General features: G+C 37.1%; 1 protein-coding gene across 1 annotated transcript in view; it reads right to left on the bottom strand.

Moving 5' to 3' along the window:
• Positions 1–29: 29 nt before the first annotated feature.
• The window catches only part of LOC103776002, a gene marked incomplete at its 5' end in the record, with an annotated part of 36,616 nt that continues 14,491 nt past the window's right edge, over positions 30–22,154 (bottom strand). The window contains 9 exons of the mRNA XM_008943482.1: positions 30–524; positions 1,092–1,207; positions 1,298–1,366; positions 5,487–5,634; positions 12,954–13,070; positions 13,502–13,612; positions 17,920–18,108; positions 19,885–20,025; positions 21,687–21,847. Of these exons, the coding sequence (XP_008941730.1) occupies positions 366–524; positions 1,092–1,207; positions 1,298–1,366; positions 5,487–5,634; positions 12,954–13,070; positions 13,502–13,612; positions 17,920–18,108; positions 19,885–20,025; positions 21,687–21,847 (1,211 nt within the window). The remainder of the gene's footprint in view (positions 525–1,091; positions 1,208–1,297; positions 1,367–5,486; positions 5,635–12,953; positions 13,071–13,501; positions 13,613–17,919; positions 18,109–19,884; positions 20,026–21,686; positions 21,848–22,154) is intronic.

Below are 22,154 nucleotides of genomic sequence, written 5' to 3' on the forward strand. Positions count from 1 at the left end.
CGCCCGCCACCCGGCGGCGGCGCCCGGAGCCAGGCACTGCAGCGTGGCACAACAGCGCCGACGCTCCGGACTGGAGAGGAACTGCGTGAGGTTCTGAACAAGGGTTTAGATTACTGATGCCTCCAGAGTCTGTCGTCCAATTTAGTCATTTAAGAAATAATTACATCACTAATGTAAACAATATAAACATACCAAAAACTAAGTATGATTTAAATACATTTTGATGGTACAAAAGAAAAACCTGAAGGTGTCTGTACAGTTTTTACAACGTGGGAATTGCCGACGTATTTACAACATGACAGGGCAAATACCATTCTTGTGCAGAGTATAATTATTTGAAATAATGTCAATATAAAAAACAATATCTAGCGGTGTGAGGCACTCCTAAACATGGTGGTATTAACCATGCTTTCCTTTGGTACAAGTCCCATCGCTTGGAGAGCCGCAGTTGCTGCTGTGGCTTTAGCATGCTTCTTATTAAGGCTGGCAAAAGTAGGCCTATATTCATTTCCATTGACTCTCACCTGTTGACAAAAGAAGAGGGGAGGGGGGAAGAAAGTGTTAGGAGGCACCCCTTTGCTTCTCCCAGGCAGCGCTACAGAGTTCCTTTAAGCACACCCTGTGTAATTCCACTTTGAGGCACACCAATTCCACAGCTGATCGGCCGGCATAATCGCTTCCAAATAGTAACTGCTAATGCAAGACATTACATGAAAAACAAACAAAAAGCCTCTCCTGTAAGGTAACTGAACAAAAATAACTAAATCTTACTCGCTGCACACTGGCAACAGTAAGACTTAACACCACACCAGCAAGTGAACAGCAAGAATATGAAACCACACAGGCTAATGATTTTACTAAGAAGTGAAGTAGTGTTTCTTGACATTTAGAGATTCATGTGCTCCAGAGATCTGATCTGACCATTAACAGAAACAGGACTTGAAATTCTGGCACTGAGACACCGCTTAGCAGTCCTCAGCCAACCCCTGAAGGGGCTGTGATGGTTATATACAAATATAAACGTGAATGTACAGGAATTTTCATCACCTTTAAGAAAGACCCCAAGAGCAAACAAGGAAACTCAAACACACCTTAAAGATAAAATGTTTGCGATGATCAGGCCCACTATCATCTACCAACACAAATTCAGGTGGTGACCATCTTCTTTTGTTGCAGATCTCCATCAATGCAGAAACTGGATGTTTACCTTAAAGATAAAATGTATTTGAAATCTCAATGCTGCTACCAAAGCAAACATTTAAAGTAAATTGCCTTTTTAGGCAAGTAAGAGTCTCACCTGAAAGATCCTTCATCACAACATAATGTCCAGATCTCTTCTGTGCCTTCTCTCCCACAGCAACAAGCCCTTAACAAAACACAATAAAGTTTACACGTATGATTCCCACCCAATTTCTGTATTCTCATCAATAACATGTTATCAGTGGAGATGAAACCTGGAGTCACGACACAACTGTCTTTTCAAAAGTCTTTCAAACATCCCTTTCATCCAGAATTTTTTTTCCCTGCTATACTACAGGTAACATTCTTCAACTGCTCTAGTAAGACTCTTGACAAGCCAGGTAGTAGAAAATTTCAAGTAGTCTTATGCAGATCAGGAAACACTTGGTTTCAATGGCTCATCCATTACCTTAATATTAATAGTATGCTCCTAAAATACTAAGCATTTGAAGTATTTACATTAAACAGTAAAAAGTGTACCTAGTATGGCCTTTTATGATATGAGTAACAGAGCAGTCTTCTTAAATGTGGTCTCTTTATCTAACAGTATTCAAATATTTATGCTTTATGTACAAGTTCACAGCCTGATTATTGTGATTTCAATCTCATCTGAACATAAAGCAGCAGAAAAGAATGCAACTGGGCCCCAAGTCAATACAAAGAGCACAAGCTCCAATGGAAGTCACCGTGGAACACAGAAGGTGTACATTTTTCTTTTAAAAAAATCTTACAAGAATAAGACATAAAATATAACAGCTGCCAAAAATGCATCAAACACCAGTAAACGTGCCCTGTTGATGAAGTGACTCGGGTTTCTTTCCATTCATATTGCTATTACCTTAAGCACAACATAAACAAAATACCTGACTTTTTTTGAGCATTTCTTGAGACTTTAATCCTTCAGCATTACTTTGTTTCTTACCTCGATTTGCTTCTGTTCCTGGCTTTGGTGAATAAAGACAGAGAGACACTGCAATTGTTTCTGGTTTCTTCCTATTCCTTTAGCTTTTTTTTTTTTTTGGTTGGTTGGCATTTTGTTTTGCTTTAAAAGAAAATGCTCCCCTCCTTCCCAGATTTTCACCCTAATATTCATGCAGCTCCTATGTAGGGACTTCATAAATGGCATGAAACCCCCATAGACTATCACTGAAACAAAATTTTTTTTCTTCTTTGCAAAATTTCATATGCAAATCAATGAAAGATTTCCACCAGAAAAATAACTTTTCTGTCATTCTCCACATTATTACTGTCTCTCTCCCAGTCTAAGTCACTGGCACTTGTCTTCCACATCTTGTCCCTCGTATCTCAAGAGATATTTTCAAAAAAGCTGCAACGGACTCCAGCAAACTCTGCAGATGAACCAAGCTTCTCTGAACACAGACAACCAACAATGTACCCATCTAAGAGCAAAGCTCAAGAAGGGTTTGGTTTTAATGCTGTCAGAAAACTACAGACCTCACTCAGTGTCTACAAGAAACAGGGTCTCAGTGAAAGCTGTGGCAAAAGCAGACAACTTTCTGGTTCACGTCTTAGAGCAGCCTACTGAGCAACTCCTCAGTAAACTGCTTGTTTTACTATCTGGAAACAGCACTTTATTTGAGGATTTAAGTTCTAAAACTGTTTAAAAAAACCTTACACAAGAAAAATGGGTTATTCAGTAAGAGACTCCTTTTAAAAATTTGACTTTTCTTTATACCTCTACACACAGAACTTTTAAAAATTTGACTTTATTTAAACATTTAAGCATCAAAGAACACTAATGTTTGAAGTAGTTTTTCAGCTACTCATCATAAATGTATAATCACTGTTCAGTTGCTTCTTTGTAAGGCATGAAACATGCTGCCTCTTCATAATGCGAATTGTCTCCCCATATCACAGACTTGGTTGGCACAATATTAAAAAGTATTCTGTATCAACACAGAACACCATTAGATTTTCTGTGGAAATTTTCAGGTAAGACTGCATATATGATAACAACAAAACACTTAAAACCTGCGAAATTAAAGCAAAACCCAGCCATTAGTAAGGTTATCAGTATTTTCAGATGAGTCTGTCTCATGCCAGGAAGAGGCATCCTTTAACTCCACCTAGCATTTTTACTTGTTGAAAACCGAGTGTTCTGAAGCAGAAAGAGCAAACCTCCTGATAGAGAATGCCCAGCACAGTAAGGACCTGATCCTGTCCCAGGCCTTAGATGCTTTATACTTTAGTTACCAAATGCTGAAAGTGTTAAGAACATTTGTATCAGAAACTGCACAAGGATCCTGGGGCACACTTCTAGAACTGGGAACTTGAGTTCTGACATAGCTGTCTATAACCCAAATGTTTTTAACATTCAAAAAGTCCACAGGTCATGCAGCAATACCACCTCTTTCCTCTGATGTGACAAGAAGCAAGCAACACAATGAACAGAGCTAACTCTCCCCTCCTCACCCCAAAAATCCATTGCTCTGTTATCAAGCCTGCTTGAGAAAATAACACTGAAATTTACTGTTTTCAACATCTTCCCTTTGACTGATATTAATCAAGCTAAACTGAAGGAACTCTTACTAGCAGTGAGAGCTTTACAAAAGAACTACAACGATCACAGTAACTAAGTAATAATAAAAAATATTTTTCCAAGAATTTCTTGGCAATCACTCTTTCACCAGTTTTTACTGTGGTTTTTTTCCCCCCCCTTTTTTTTTTTTTTGGTGGGGTGGTTGGGGTTTTGGTTTTGTTTGGGTTTTTTTCTCTTTCTGTAAACACAAATGTTGCACAGAAGAAAAACAGTTGAGAAGCAAGTTTGGTCATTGTTTGTTTAAAACAAAGATGTCCATTATTGTGTCTATGCTTTGAGACCGTTGCACTTCTCTATAAAACCATACTATGCTGCCGGAAGGTTTTCAGAATTTAGAAAGCAATGGATTTTTTCATAATATGGGCTTGCCTTCTCATTTTCTACCTCTTTGCACTTAGTATTTAAATTTTTACATTATATTTTCACTGCTACCTTAGTCACCTGAGCAGTACAGAACTATCTCTGTATTGAGAACAAAACTGACACCTATCGATTCCTCACACAGCATCTCTGCAAATAAACTTCACAACATCTGCATTTAGATGCTTTGTTTTTCTTCTGAGCTCTATTATGACAAAAGCTAACAGCAACTCATAATTGAAATTATCTTCAGGCTTTAATGTGATATGTAATCTATTTAATATATTAAAGGTTCTCAGTTTTAAAAAAAAATATTTGAGAACAAGAGTGAGAATTTGTTTTCCCAAGTCAGTCTTCAGTTGTTCGTTTTGGTAACGTGCATAATAGAACCATAAAATCATAAATCTTGACTGCTGAAATTCTGCATCTTGTATTTAAAATGGTCAGAACTTGTGTAGGTATTTCAGATGGAAAACTTTCATAAACATTCACTCTGAAAAAAGAACTCTTGCAGAAAATGCTGGTGATACAGCCAATTGCATAAATCACACTGCTAGCCTAAGCAGCAGCGTGCTGCCTGTGAATAGAAGGGTAGTTCTTTCAATGAAGTGAGACAAGTGCAACAGTTCTCCACCCGTGTCCACAGACTATATAAAGAAAAGGAGAAAACACTGCAAAAGCAGTCTTTGGAAACAACCAGGGGAACATCACTGTAGTTGAGTACAGGTGCCTGCGGCGAGATCAAACTAGGAGATGGATCAGCAGGGAGATGAGATGGACAAAAAAAGGAAGCAACCCATTTGGAAGACCTAAAAACATCATTATGGCAGCCTGTTCATGCCATGACTTCAGCTGAAAGGCAGCCCTAACTCGGGCTCTGTAGCTCCCACCTCTAACCTTCACACCAGTTTGAAACTTACTAAACTATTCAACATTCCATCCTACCCCACTCCTGCTTCAGCCGCTTTTCTCTAGACCAACCACAACAGCTTCTCCACAAGTCATTTCCCTGTCCACGCCCTCTCCACACATCTAACTGAAACACATCCCTAATTTAAGAAACACTGAGAAGCACTTTTTTAAAATGGAAGGTGAAGTTTAAGGGCAAGTTAAAAAACGTCTGGAAGAGTTCATGGGCCTAAGCACAAAGCCTATATACATAGTCCAGGGCTTGAAAAAACCATAACAAAATCGTCTAGGTCATTCTGTTGATTTTTAGAGGGAAGTTGTACCCAGAAAAAGCTTATGACTTTGACGTGATATTGCCCACCTCCAAAACAGACATGGGAAGTTTATACTGCCGTAAGACACTTCAGGAAGGGCTTACCTTTTCGATCCGTCTTAAAATCGACCATAATAGGCTCAACACTGCCTTCTTTGTTTTTTCCGAGCCCTTCTCCTTCTCTCCAGCCCATTTTTCTCATCAGCTGAGCTCCCATTCCTCCAGTTACAGGGGCTGCTCTTAAGAACTGATCCTATCCAGAAAAATAAAAGTAAAACAAGTCCTAAAGTTAGCACTGGGATGTTAAAAAATAAGTGGGAGCTTAAAAAAAAAAAAAAAAAACAAAAAAAAAACAAAAAACCAAAACCCAACATTTCTAACAACCTTTCACAGACTCAATTCAAAAAAAATACACCTTAGCTTTATATACATTAACATTTTGTATAAACCAGAATGCACGCAGACACACAAGACACAAATCAGTATTTTCAAAAAAGAACAACTTAAGAAAATTCTAATGCAATCCAAGAGTGGCAAGTGACCCATTTCAGACAGATGTATTTAATAAAACGATAACCGTCCATTTTTAAACACGCTACTTTGGTTCCAATGCATCTCTTCTCATCTTGTGAAAGGAGGCAGTGTTAACTGTTTAACTGGCAACATGTGTGCCAAGTGTACCTAGTTATTGAACAAAATACAAGCACATTTAGTAATGACATTCACATAGTGTTCAGGCGTATTTTAAATATAAAAAAAAAAAAAGTTTCCCCGTTTTATTATACAGCAGTTGCACATTCAAGTTCTACTCTGAAAAGCCACATGAAACATACAGGTCTTTTTTTTTTTTTTTTTTTTTTAAGGAAAATCCGCGCTTAGCCACACAGTTTAGCAGCAGTAGTCTTCACATTCTTTCAAATCATCATTAACATAATAGTTGTTAAATGGTGAAAGCTTATAAACAGAAATTTTAAAAATCTGTTTTGATGTAAAGAACTTTAAAAACTCTCTTAAATGTTTACGTACCTAGGCCTCGATGGCCGCAGTGTTGTGAATAGTAGGGCTGGCATTGACCGTGGCAAGAAGGCAGCTACAAGGATTTGACCCTGAAACAAGTTTCCATATAGAGGGGTGAAAGTTCACAGGTTATTCTGTGAACTATCATCTCTCTTCTGCCCCCCCCACTGACCCAAGTAAGTAAGTCAATCATTTCCATCACAGCAAAAAATTGCTTGCCTTAAAATATACAAGTTTACACACTGGCACTGATAAGTCCATCAGTTATTTTGCACAGTAGGTTAGATGATACAATGCCTAGTATTTTTGTGAAAATTTTACTCACTATCAAAGCAAATTAATAGAACTTTTTTTTTTTTCCTTTTGAGTTGTGTTTGCAAAAGTAAGCATTTCCCAGATTTCGACAAAGGACTGACAGGTCATTGGTTTCGATTTGTACGTAAACAAAACCAGAAGTCTTACTTTTGCAGAGACTAAGGATAATGTATTTTTAAGGGGATTTCAAACTGGCAACTGACACACACTAGTGATGTATGTGTGTAATCCCCATGAGCACAGTGTTAAAAAATTTAACCAAAAAAAAAAAAAAAAAAATTTGCTTTAGATTGTGGCGGGACTTCTCCAAACAGTAAATGCCTACCAATCATGCAACCGGATGCTGCATTTAAGAACAAAGTGGTCTGGTGGAAAAGCAGAGAGGCCAAGTGCACCTCTCCAGTTCAACCTTTTTCTGACTGGTGCAGACCATGCAGTGTGTGTGCGTGTGTGTGTCTGTGTACACAGAGACAATCAGTTTCTTCCATACGAGCTGCCTCAATCTATACACCTAGAATGGCTTTTACTTACTTCCATTTTCATCCTCCCCTCTCTTTTCCAGGAACCTCTCATAAGAAAAGGGCAACCATGCCGAGAATGATACAAACCCCAGTCAATGTCACCCTGGGTTCCGATTCCTCTTTTGCACCTGCTTTGCAATGATAGAATTTTCAATATAAACATCCGTTTCATTACCACCAGTGTGTATTCAGTTCACAAATGGTAAGAGTGCAATTTCTTGATGAGGTCGTTTGAACATTACACAGCTTTCTCATCACACCTGTCAATGTACTAATTCAAGGGTTCAGAGTGGTGCAGAAAGGAGAACATCATCAAAATACTCCTGTTAGTAGTTAAAAATCAAAGCCTTGAGTTCCTATTAGGAATTGCCAGAGCCTGAACAAATTCCAAATACTGGAAATGAAAAGAACTCTAGAATTTAGAGTGCCGTTAATTAAAAATACTTTTCTAATGTGTGAAATCAGAATCCTAGCCGATAACTTTAACAGGAATTCCTTACACTATGCTGACTCAAACCCCTACACCAGAACCAAGACAACAAGGCATTTGAAATTGTTTCATTACAGAACAGCTGCACTTCTGCATCACACTGAAAGTCTGAATGAAGTAATTTTGGTAACAATGGCAAAGGAGCCAGAAGAAGCCTACTTTGATTCAGTTTACTGAAGAAGCAAAGAAGGACTGCAGCAGGGCAAAAGTTTGTGGGATTTTTTTTTTTTTTAAAAGGATAAACTGAATATAAATTTCTGATGTCAACTGAATATAAATTTCTAATGTCACCTGGACAATTATATTCTCTGTCACTATTTTTTTAAATCATTTAATGACTAACAGTTTCACTCAGACCATGTTCATACACTATGAGTAAAAACTAGTGCCATGTTTTTAAGTGCATTTGAAAATAAAAAATAGTAGGAACATTAACAAGAGCAGGGAAGCAAGGTATAAATTTCTTTTTGGTTTTGAAATCACAAAGTGACAAGTCTCACATAGCTAATTAGCAGCTATGCATCCTTGCAGATCTGACTCATAAAGAGGATATCAAATGGAAAAGTACAATACAACAAACGCCCAGGTTTCCAAGTATTTGGTTACCGTTGTCAAAATCAACTAATTATTCACAAAATAATTGTTTTCTTTCACTCACTGAACTCAATTTGAGTAAGCCTATGTGAAAATTCAGTATCATTTTTCTCATCTTTTGATCCCTAAATTCCATGAAAGGTCAGCAAATCAAAGCACACTTCCATTCTGCCAGCAGATGGAGACAAATAAGTCACATTCTTGTGTCCATACTTATTCTTTCAAAAGAACACTGAACAGTAAAATGTTAGGGTTTTTTTTTAGTAATTTTAACTGAAACTATTCCTTTTTTAAAGATACCTTAGGACAACAAATTTTGGGGGATATGAATGCCTGAATTAGCATTTAAGGGCTTTAACAAGAAAACTCAAGAAAAAAAATCACACCTGAAAGATGATTTTACAGGTTTTTTTCTGAAACACAACACAAGCTGGACAGCCACCATCTAACTGCCAAAGCAGCCTTTGGGGAAAGGACAGCATGCAGCATTGAAATGAACAATCTAAAAAAACAGCACTCGCAACATCCAAAATCTTCAAGCTATAATCATTTGAGAGATCTTATAATACAGCCTCAATTTCTGCTCTCTAAAAAGAAATTACCTAGTCCTTCTCACAATGCTGATGTGGCACTCAAACCTAAGTTCTGTCAGAGGGAAGATTTATTTCTTTTGAGCTGTAATTTATTAAGCAAAAGACAACAAAATCTTAAAGGCACTATATGGACAGTTTCAGCTGCAGCAAACAGGCTGTCTCAGAGATTACTTTAAGACTAACTTGGAAAAATTTCTGTGAGTCAAGTACCAGCAATAAGCCTCTATCTTTGGCAAAACATTTGCAGAGTCGTTAATTTTGCATGAAATAAACTGACATTTTTAGCAGCAGCCACATTCCTTCCCCAATATGAGAGAGGAAGAGTATCTTTCTGAAGAATGCCATCAAATGTCTTATAAAAACTATGGTCATGATCACCTTCAGGCTTTCTGTTCACAGCTTTTGCATACCATGAGGGGAAATAAACTGAGGATAACTGGAACCAGAAACATTCTGAGGACTGCAGCGGACGCCAGTCACACATAACTAACACGTAGTTAATTTGCCTTGCCACGTGGCCTTCGCTCCCAAGGAAAGCTCACTGTGTCACCTAAGGCAACAGGAACACAAGTGCTTTGATGACCTCTCTTACAAGGTCAGCAATCCTTGTGCAAGTGACAATCACAAAACTTACTTTCACCTCCATCGTTAGCCTGAGTTTTACTCATCTGCTGTGACTGTGGAAGAATGGAAGGAACACTAACTTTCCAGAACTTGTTACTCAAACAGGGGATTCTAATGGCCATAGTAAAACTGTCTGCTATGCTTTATTTAGCACAACTGAATGAAATGGATCCCAAGCATTATATAAAACACTGCAGAAACCTTGTTTGGGAGAGCAGGTTTAGGCTACACAATTAAGCTGATAAATCCAGAAACAAGTGGTGAGTCTGGGAAAGTCTGAGCAAGTAGACCTCAACAGAATTTGCTTGGAAAAAAATAATTGAGCACTTCCTCTGATGTGACATTAGTCAGCAGCATAGTGTATTTGTAAGAAAAAAAAAAAGGAAAAAAAACAACGTCCAGGACAAGTCGTATTTGTGAACTGATTACACCAATGATAATAATTTGAAACAGAAACCACTTTTCAAAAGAGAAGGATAAAATTGTTCATAAATTTGTTTGAACGATACAAGAAACCTAACAACATATTATTACTTTACGAATAGTGCTGAGAACCCTACATGTGAACATCATGAGTTAGCACGTTAGAAAACCACACCGTACTTCTAATTGGTACGTCAGCTGCTCAGGTATGCCACGTTAACCGCTTCAGGGACTCATTCCCTCAAAACTTTATTGAGATAAAACTGAAATTGCAGGTCTATTTTGGTTTGAGTACATATTACCTCTCCAGAGTCATTTTTAAAGTAAAAAAAACAAGCTGAAAGCCAAGAAATGCAAAGTGAACACAGTGCTTATCAAACAAATTCCCAAATACTTTAATTCTTCTCCCCTCCTGACACAGCTCTTCCTTTTTGTTACACCTATCTAGTTTTGTGATTTATCTGCCAAGAACAATGTCTGTACGTGTTCTAATGCTTTGTTTAATGCTACACAAATAACTAGCTGACACGGGCTCTGTTTCTGCTGAACAGTGCATGGCCACAAGTCCTCTTACGGAAATTGCTTATGACATCTCCAAAGACATCTTCAGTCGGAAACGTGCGTTAATTTACACATACAACATGCCCCAGGAAACACCACAGCCCTTCTAGTGCATGTAAAATTAAGAAATACTACTGGTTTTTTGATGTTAAAATGCATTTTCTTAGGACAAAAAAAGGGAATACAAATTTAACTTTTCCATGCTGCATTACAAAATTAACAGGATCTAAGTTATACAGCTTCAAGTGACTTAGTAAAATACAACCTGTACTTTGCATTTCGTGGTTAGTTTGCATTCATATCACTGAGAAAGATAACATGCATTCATAACCCATTAGCCCTACTTCACTTCTTTTTGTGGAATCACTCTCTAAACACACGATGTTACTCCACATTAAGTTCATCAAAGCTAAATTTTGTGAAAGCTTCCACAGGCCTCATGATTCCTACAGAAACACACACACAAAAAGAAACCCACCCAAACCAGGGCAAGTCTTGTGTAGCCCCTAATGAATTTTGTAGAGGGCATGTGACTGTAACTACTTGTCATCACATGAATTTGATGGCAATGTGCGTGCAAATATGGAACCTGGAAAGAGCAAAAGAAGTCAAGCTGAGGAATGCCAGAGCAGGAAAGAGGACTGTGTCCTCATCATCTTCACCCAACAACTCTTCTTGTTCCCAGCAGCAGCCTCCTTTCTGACAAACCAAACAATGTGCTTGCTAGGGAGGAGGCTTACTACTGCAAATTACTACATTTTTACAGCTATGCGAAGGACGAAGTGCTTCTGCCAGCTCTCTCTTATTTCTAGATTCAACAAAATGTTCCATTATGCTTCTGTTCCACACAGCAGTCATGTCCACAAGCCAGAACCCAAACTCTTCTCTCATTTTCACCCTATGAAGTGTTTTATAGGGTTTGTGTATCGGTTTGTTTGTTTTTATTTAGAAGCAGATCATGGAGTGAAGTTAAAAGATCGAGGGAGAACAGGCCTCTGTTCTCCACTTAATTTTTGTTAGCGGACACTGCTGTCACTGTAAGGCACAGAAGACCAACACAGAACCTCAAGGAATGACAAGATGAGAAGAGGAGGCATGGGAAAGAGATGATTGGAGTTGCTCCCTTTCCACTGCCTTGGGAACTCGCTCAAGACACTGAATGGGATAACCCTCCTAGGCTTGCTGATCTCTTTCACAAGCCTCATGATGGAAAAGCTCTCCTCTTCCCACCAATACTTCCCTGCCGAGTGCTTTATATGTCTAAGTTTTTCTGCCAGGAACAATTATCACAATCATCCAAGTCAACATTTTGTTACAACCTCAAAAGTTAATAATTATTAAAATATTACTCTACTATCTATGCTCTGTATTAATACTGAGAAGAACCCAAACTGCTCCCATCTAGCAAGTAACTCCAATCTCTGTGCTGCCTGGCTCTCTGTATTGCTTGGCTATAGAACGTGGAAAAACAAGTTAGTGAATCCTAGCAAAAAAAATCTTCTATTTTTAGGATGTTGTAATTCCAGACTTTTGTGTTCAGTTTACAGCAAGTTTTATGCAGAATTCTACTTAAGCCTCAATTCTAACCTACTAGTTTTGAGGGTTGTCTTCACACTGTGTTCTAGAAGGGTAAGCAGATACAGTGTATACTCCACTACATCACTTGCAAGACTGACCACTGTAACTCATACTTTTTGCCTGAAGGATGGACATTGCTTTAATTCCTCAGTTCTACTTCTTGAAAGAGAACCAATTCATTATTCATTTTTAAAGATGAAGCATGAATTATTAAACTTATAAAGTGCATGTATGTATGACACACCACACCCCAAAAATAAGCCAGTATTAGTCTGCAGTACGAGGTAACTATTCCACTGTAGGATGACATTAAACTTCTTAACCCAGCTGCAACTCCTGGGTTAATATCCCAAATCTTTGGCTTCCAGAAAACCCTGGTGATACAAATAGAGGCAAAGTAGCAATCACACAGAACCAAGTCAAACAAAACGGCAGTTTGGGACTTGGTTCTCTGACGTTGATGCCAAAACATCACTGACGTCAACAACATCAGGATCAAACCTTGCCTTATCTGTTCCAGTCCTGTAAAAGTAGTGATGGACCTACCACTGCAAACATACCAGTATCAGGAAAGTCATTTCAGTGTAAGGTAACGGTATATATGAACCAATCTGACTCAAATATCAGACGCACACCTTATTGAAGTACTCTGTCATGAGCAACACCTTAATGCACAACAAAATGGACACAGCAGCAGCAAGTATCTAAACTGATCAAAGACAGCAATTTAACTCAACCTGTTGTATTTGACACATGCATTACCACAGGTTTTTAAGGCACATCTTTTGCATTTTCCGATACTTCCACTGCTATTTAAAATGTGACAGTTAGACAAGTATGTCTGCATAACTTCTACCTTTCTAATCCACGCTTGAGGACCACTGTTGGTTAGCTCATCCGAGGACAGTATCTGTGCTCCAGTACTTCCTGTGAACTGGCCAGGTATGGAGTTTGATTGAGCCCAGGCGTCAATCTACAAAATAAAAATAAAATGTAAGACCAAAATAAAAATTTGTACGTTTTTCTTTTGCGATTCTCTGTTGCTTCTCACTCATTCTCCATGAGGACTCCTCACACTTAGTTCTTTGTTTAATAACACTCATTTGTACGCAGATGCTCCAAAAAAGCTGAGCATCTTTGTATGTTAACTCTAAAGTATGAGCTCAAAGTCTTGAAACTCCATGGTTCATGGTTTGCTTATCCTCAAAATCAATGTTGTGAAGTGCAAAATAAAGGCACATTTTTTAACCATGTGCCCATAAATGTGGCTTCCAAAAACCTGTACTTAAATACCCAAGGAAAAAAAAAAAAAAAAAATCAGCTGCTATAAAGGGTAAACATTTACTTTCATCAAAAAGCTGGACATCAAGTTCATCAAAATGCCAATGAAAAAGTTCAACGTACCTGTTCTTGTGCACGATTTAACATGCACATGGCTTCTAAATCAAATGTATTCTCATTAAGCCTTTTCTGAGCCAGTGCTCGATCGTTCATAGCTGTAGTTATGTCCACACCCTAGGAAGAAAAATATTATTTAAAAAAAAATATATCAGACCACAATAATGTCCCTCTGATCTGGAAGAAGCTGTTATAGAATAAATGCCAAAAATACTACAAAGTTGTTTTACACATTGAACAGCTGATTTGATACATAAATAGGCAACGTGAAAAAAACACTAGGAGTTTTTGGTAAACATATACAAGATGGGCTTTTCTAAGCAAATACAAAATCTGAAGTATAACACCCTGAAAATTTAGTATCACCTGTACATACAAAATATCAAAAGAACTGTTTTCAGAAAACTATTTTGATCACAAAAAGTTTTGGTGTATAATAAATAAATATGGAAGCATATTGTTCAATGGAATCTAACTCACCAACAGAATTAAATGCAATTTAGTTAAGAATTAAAAAAAAAAAAAAATCCTTCACACAGAGCTGTTCACATAAGCCTCTAAAATTTCAAGTTATATGTATAAAAAAATTACAGCAAGAATCACATATACTACATGAATTTGGCTTTAGTGTTTTAAATTCTAAACTTCAGCCTAAAACAGGTTTAGCCTAAAACAGGCTTGCAGAAAAGTAAAACCAGTCTGGCAGCTCATAAATTTTACTGTTTTGGAAAGGATTATTTACATCTGTGCTGCTGAACTAGAATAGAATTTACAGAAAAATAAATGTGAAACTACCTTACACATATTAATCAGAATTATCTGGGTAAAAATACAGAGTAAATGAAGAAGCTCAATGCAAATCTCTATGTGCAATGCAAACGAGAGAAATCCAAAACATTTGGGGATATAAAAATGTAGCAATTATGGCTACTATACAGCTGTTTTGTAAAATAACTTGTGCCTTGTTCTTCAGTTGATGTGCATTTTATGGATCATTCTATTTTGAAAGGAGAAAAAGAACAGAGACAAATGAAATTTCTTCAAAGATAAGCATGTGAAGGAGACTGAAAGGGATGGAACTGTTTGAAGCACAGAAAAAATCCAATAATGGAAAGAGCTGGTGGCATACATACAACATAAATTATGGTTTAACTGGGTTTTTTTATAAATTATTTTACAAAGGACTTCTGTCTTTTGTTAATTACTATCTCATAACCTTAGCGTTGCACACATTATAGTAGAATAAAGGACCAGTAGAAGAAACTGGAGCTGATTTGAAACTAATTTGACTCTGCTGAACAGAAAAATAAAGTTAATCCACAAAATCCCTGCTACATGAACCAAGTCAAAAATTTAGCAAATGCGAAAAACCAGTAAGAAACAGATATGAATATCTACAGTTGCATAAAACAGAATCATTATTTTTGTATTGACTATTAAATATTATTTTAAGACAGGAGATTTTTTTTTTTTTTTTTTTTACTGTTTAGGATATAAAGTATTTCTGTTGGGAAGATCCCTGCCGAAACATCTGGCACTAACCAAGACAGACTTTAAATGCCAGAAATCCTACGTGTCTACGAAACTACCGTCAGTATTTGTTTATTGTCCCAGCTGACAAAAAACAGATCATGAACAAGGCACAAGAAGAAATAAAATATTTTCTAACAATCACCTAACATGAGCATCATATAAGTAAAAAAATGCCTGTTTAAAATACACACTTTCTTGAGTTAATAAGTTTACCATACACAGTTAAAATAATTCTTCAATGTTTTGTCTGTGAAACTGGTTCAGGAGAAAAATAAAAGTTAATTCTACTCACCAAAGCTTCAATCCAGCAATACACATAGGCATGCAAGTAGTCCACTGAAACCACATTGGGACCACTCACATACTTAAACATACATGTGTACTTTAGTGCTTTACCGGACTGGGGCCTATTAGTAGATACCCTGGTTAGTTAGAATTCCCATACACTTTCCCCACATGGCCAGTCACCATTTTGGAGACCATCATGGCTTTGTATTATGTCAAGACACTCGATGGCAGCTTTGGATCTTGAAAAAAAAAAAATCTCTGCTTGAAGTATGAAAAGTTATTATTTAGTCAAGTCAAACAGTTTCAAGTTCTGCATGCTATTCTCCATAAGAGTTCTGCCTTTCCAGTCCTGGCTTTTAGTATTTCCCCACAGACACAGACCACAAATATTGAAGCAAGAATGAAGAGGCTGACAATAGAGAGCAGGCATTTCTGACATATTTCATAGGTCCACCAACACACCGAATGCATTTACTATGTTTTTAGATCATAAGGGCTTCTCTGTGTAAGTCACCTCTGTATACTCCAAACTTAAACACAACACTCCAACTCTATACTTCCAGACTTTCAACCATAGCTTCTTTCTCATAGGTTTCTTTAGCTTCTAGAGACATGCTGATACTTCAGATTAATCAAGACTTTTTCCCCTCCATCTCCTACTACCACAAATAACTATATTGAAAGCACAATGCTTTATTAAGACAATTCGTAATACGTTAGCAGGGCCATTTCAGACTGCTTATATCCATAACTAATTCTGTGATTTGAATAAAAACATAATAATAAAACCAATTACATTTTTTCCATGTCAATATAGACTTGCATGAGAATTGTCACAAACAGATTTCAAAATCAGCAACAACGAATGGAGGTACATTATATGTCAAACTTGCTGAAGGATCCAAGTGCACTCCACCACTACCCTACGCCAACAGCAAGGGACTCACGTGGCTTATTTTGCTCAAAGTAAGCCATTCCATCCACAAAGAGTCCTCATAAGCATTTAAAAAACTGAACAGAGAAGCTCTCAGTTACCTTCAGACTCCCTGAAGAAACATGCAGGGATTCTGCTACTACAAGAGTATTAGTGTATTTCAAAATTAAGGACTGTCTGACCCAAGGGGATGGTAAACTCAGCTGTCAGCTAATGACCCTTGAAATCACCCTTAACACAAACCAAGTTAAGGTAAATGCAAATAAAAATATTTATTCACACAATATAAAAACAGACAACATTGTTACAAGCATTTATAAAGATACACATGACAGAATGGAAAGAAAGTTAAATTTAATATATTTACTCCAATGTCAATTTTTAAGGCCTCTTCTACATAATCAATACACAAACGATCAGTGTTTAGCTCACCCCATTTGCCAAAGACACGAGCCTAGAGTCACTGGCAACCTGGATGCAGACATCTACAGAGCTTGCCTAAACTAGGAGCATATCATTAATCATTTGAAGGATGAGACTTTTTACCTCCTGGTAAGAATCTGGCCGTAGTATCCAGCATTTCTGTACTCTGGAATTTTTAGATATATACACTAGTAACTGGGAATGACATTCTGCACAAATATTTCAGGATGTTTGTCATGTTAGTGGTTTGTGACAAACACCAAAGAGCAGTCGCCATCTGTACTGAGGGAACAACGATCATCGTTGAACAATGGTGCCTGATCATCAAACTCTGAGGTACACAGTGAAAACGTCTGTTGAACGACTTACATTCACTGTGCTTTTGGTGCTGTAAAAGACACAGAATATACCTTCTGTGCTTCAGGAAGTGAATGGTACAATCTTTGGAAGTTCTTAAAAAACAAAATGCCCCAAGTGAGAGACTCTTCCGTCAGAAATTGATGTCAAGGGTTTTTTATGACCTTTGAAAGGTTTGAGAACTAGTCTTCAGATGGAGTGAGGTTAACACCAACTTGAAAAAAATTTACATCTGCTTTAAATATTTAATTTACTTAATTAGAAAAACCCCACAAAGTATCCTTTTGAAGATATTTCAAGCGGGAAACCATTTCTAGGGTTTTTTTTTTTTTTTTAGTTTATTATACATACAACTAGATTTTCCTTTGGAAGGCCACATGGAAGACAACTATGTAAAAAAATGTGACTGTAAAGCTAAAAAATTAGTAGACACATCCAAATGAAAAGGCAGTTTTGGAAACTACCTTCAAATGTGGTTTTAATGGATTACATTTCAATGCAATGTTATTGCTCTAAAAGTGGTAGGACAATACTAATTATTATTAAATTTATAATTCTGAAAGTCTCAACATAGTGTATTAAGTTCTGCAGGACACTGAACAAGAAACTTGCTTTTCATCATAAAGAAAATGTTTGCATTCTATTGAGACAAAGAAGTCACTAGTCAACAAAAGAACACAGTACAGGTACAGGTTGCTTCCATCCTCGGCCATGTGAGCACGGTGACCAAATCTGAAGACCACATAAATTCAGATAATCAACTTTTTAAAGTGTTAGATACTACCTATGTACGCTTTTTTTTTTTCTTCACAGACTTCAATTTGACACCAGACTGACCAGGTAACTGTTTTGGTTTTCTTATATGATATGCTTTCCTTCCCTTCCTTACCTCAATGGATGGTTTGGGGAAAACATCATCCTTGCTTTCTTCTTTGCCTTTTTCAACTGGAACCCATTCTCCATAGACACTATCTGTTTCTTTTTTCCTATGTTGAGACCCAGATGAAACAGGAAATTCCTTTGACAGGCTGACTTGATTTTTTGGTTGTGGTGGTGGTGCTGGTTTTATGCTGGGAGTCTTAAAGAAATAAAATTAGAAAAAGTTAAAACTTGCAAAACCACATAATACAACATGCCTTTGAGAAACAACTGATTGCATACACTTGGTATGTTTTCATAGAACAGTCCTCCTTCTTACTAACATCAAACCAAAAGCCTTTGTAACAAAACGTTTTAGCACAGCCCTAAAAACACACAAGGAACAAATTGCAGTACAAGAGAAGATGAAACAGCTAGAAGCTAAAACTGCTTAAATCAGCTGCAGCAGACAAAAATCTGCAGCAAAACCTTGCTCACAATGAACCTCCCTGCTTTAACTCCACCCCATCATAAAAAGATCAATCTTAGTCTGCCACACATGCATTCTGTAACAGAAAGCTCCAGAATAAAAATCCTGGCTGTGATATTCACATGACAAAAAGCTCTACGTTACTATACATATTGTATATGCTATATATATTATCTATAGAGAAAGCCATTTTCAACATTTTGTTTTCCAGTCTTTGATTTTTTTTTTTTTTCATAGCAGCACTAACCTCAAAGTAAATTAAGTCCAAGAGATTCTTTTCCTTAGAAAGGAATATGCTAAGAGTCCACAGAAATCTGACAGGTTCCTATTCTAAGAGGGAAACAGAGACCAGACAGCTCACAATGTTGGGTAAACTCCTACCAAAGGAACACGCCCAGGAATGGTAGAAAGACTGGAATCCAGAAAGAATGATACTGAAAGAGTCAAAACTGGAAAACAGGCAGAACAGCCTACAACCACTAAAGATCATGCCTCTTCAAAGCCTGTATGGACTTCTTCAGTTTCATCACACCTCCTTCTAACGGTACAACATCAAGGATAAGCTATTTCTACCTTACATCTTACATAAATATGTATTACTGCCTATTTTGCATACACCACAAGCTATAGATATTTGCATCATAAAAATATAAATGCCACTTGTATTTTCACTCTCCATGTTAATGGTTTTATAGTACTTTACACCCTGCAAATTCAAGGCAGATTTTCATGGGCACAAAAAATATCAAAAACATATTTAATCTAAAAATTTCTAATCCACTGTCCAAAGCATACAAATCCTAGGTGCACTTAAAGAAAAGCTCCCTTACTTTATTCCTTCCAACATGCTAATATCCATCAAGTGTTAACATGAGCTCCAACAGAGCCAAGAGCAGTCACCCAAGGAGAGGGTTTAATCTAGACATCTAGACCCTCTTAATAACAGTCAACATTAGTGATCCTCATCCTGTACACAACATTTACTTCTCCACTAGCTGATCTCAAACTGAACAAAACTTTTTTTCTCCTTCAGCGAACACCTGAGATCTACTGAAGAAGACAAAAAAAATTTGAATTCTGCACAAAGCTGATGGCATCTACTTAGAACACCTCAAAATGTTTTTAGAATTTTGCTGTGGGATTTTTGTTTGTCAAGGAAATGCTGTTTCAAAAGCATTTCCCAATTCCAGTGCTGTTTGTAAATTCATAATGATACTTCTGGAATGAAAACATGAAGTAAAACCAATCATCTTTATGTTATTTAAGTTTTAAAAGTTGCAAAGACTTTAATTAATGAAAAAACAAACCACAGTTTCAATGCAATCACAATAATTACCACATTTTCAGACTGCAACTAAGTTCCTTATTGTAGCAAGAGTACTTTTAACAACACTGCAGTGCACTTTCACCAAGAATATCAATCCCTGTTTAATTCATGTAAAGTTTTACTTGCACTCTTTTAAACAACCTGTAACTTAAAATATTGAAAACTAAAGAAGTACTCACACTTAAGTTGAAAAAAATAGGTTTGGGTTCACTGAGCTTAAAAGGATGGTTATAGAAAGGACGCTCCTCCTCCTCTTCATCAGAAACATGAGGCTTATTCACTATCACATCATCTGTGCTTTGAGCAATCTTCTTGCATTTCTGGAAAAAAGGAAAAAAAAAATGAATGTGAGAGCTCTGAATAAACCTGGACTTTCAACTACAACATAAAAAAAGTTTTACAAAATGTTCGAAAGAAAAAAAACTCTTTCCTTTCTAAAGCAGGATGTATAAACTGAGAAAATCTCCTGGCAGTATCATCAATGTATGTTTTAGATTTTATACACATTATTAAATTACCTACCTAGGTTTGCTAGACACTTGTGCAGCAAATAGTTTCACAGATGTAACATTTCAGTAGCATACCGTAAAACGTCCTACACAGCACTAGTTGCAGAATGTATGTCTAAGGCTGCAGAATAGGAACTCACTGGTTGCTTGGCATCCCATGTAACCAGCATATTGCAATTGGACAGAAACTTCAGTATAACTCAAAAATAGTACACAACAAAAACACAGAAGTAATAACTACTAATTCTAAGTTCCACTGGTAGTGCAGCAACATAGTCAGACACGATGGCTCTAAAAGATCTCAGATTTCTGATATCTTTTTGATGTTCACCAGGTACACAAGACAGAAGCTGAATATAAAACAGGTGCTGTGGGGATGCTACACTTAAAAGAGGAAAGAACCTCCAAGGGAAAAAAAAAAAAAAGCCATTCTAGAGAGTCTAGGATTTTAGGATTAAAAACTCTTTATTGATCATAGTTATCAGCACTGAGTGCTTACCAGTAAGAACTATAATTCGATAAGTTCAAAATCCGTTTGAGAACATTGTAGTCTAGTATCATGCTGCTATTACATTCCCACGAGAAGTGGGGACTTACAAGACATTAGAGAACACAATACTTGAGAAAATTATACTGGCAAAGTGAAGCCATTATCCAAGTTGATTCTAATTCAAGTTTATCCGTCCCATCTATTTGATGACTTGATTGCATGTAAGGAACAAAGAGACAGCTCCATCACTAAAAACCAAGGCACATTGATGGCACTGTTCTCATCAGTCCTTCCAAGGAAAGATCCCTGCACTCCTCTGTGCTACAACACTTCCAACCAATGACTGAAGCACATTCTTTAGACAACAGGAAAAGCCTGCATTACTGGGAAAGCTAATCAACAAAATGCATTCTGTATAATTATTAGTTGACTCTAACTGGAAGCAGCTTGTCCAGTTTGCAGGTTACAATGAACAGAGGAAAGATAATTCAAGTATTGCTGCAAGAAGCTGATCAGGTTCTGGAAGGGTTCTCCACTTGAGCACACCACCATTACACAACAGCCTAGACTGCTTCTGTGGCCAGTTCTGATTCAACAGAACAACAATGTCATCCAACAGATGCCCACAGCTGGCGAGGGCAAGGAAAGGGCAGGGTCTGGGCTACCAAATCAGCACTAGCTACACTGGATCTTGGTCTTGATTTTTATTAACAGGATTACAAGAACTACCAATATGTAGTAAATTAGAACAGAATCAAAACAAACAAACAAAAAAAGCAAAAGACATGGATTTCATGCACTTCCATGGGAATAAAAAGCCCATCTTCATTACTTACCAAAAAAAGAAAAAGTCTGGAGAACAAGGGCTCAAATCACTCTCCAGCTTACATGCAGATCAAGCACACAGAATAATGGCTTGCCTGGACATCACAAAAACCCCTATGTGCTTATTTTTAGGGTTGATATTGTTGTTCCCTCTTACCTCAGTGAGCTCCTTTAGTGTATCTCTTGATGACTTCTGATTGGCTTTGTCGTCTTTCTTTTGAGATAACAAAGGCATCAGGCTTGGTGGTAATGGAACACCAGACTTAGCACACATGGCAGCCGCATTAGCTTTGGCTATTTCAAGTAGCTGGGCCTTGTCTAAAAAAATATTTTTTTTTTTTTTAGAGAAGATTATTATCTTTACATATTCATTATTAAATAAGCATTTCTAGCAAACTAAACAAATTACAAAGAGAAAACATGAGATTTTACCCACACTGTCCCTTCTTATGTTCTGTGAAAATAACTAAAATTGTACTTAGCTGCTCCAGACTTTTTAAGATTTGGTCTCCCCAACAGACAAGCAAAACTGCAAATCTAACTCAAAGCACAGGAGTCCAAATTGCAGCATTCAAAATCCTCCAAACCCCTGAAGTTCTGATGCAGATTTTACTTCACCAATTCA

Source organism: Merops nubicus, unplaced genomic scaffold (genome assembly GCF_000691845.1).
Source record: "Merops nubicus isolate BGI_N331 unplaced genomic scaffold, ASM69184v1 scaffold19437, whole genome shotgun sequence".
In the NCBI taxonomy this organism is placed as follows: Eukaryota; Metazoa; Chordata; class Aves; order Coraciiformes; family Meropidae; genus Merops; species Merops nubicus.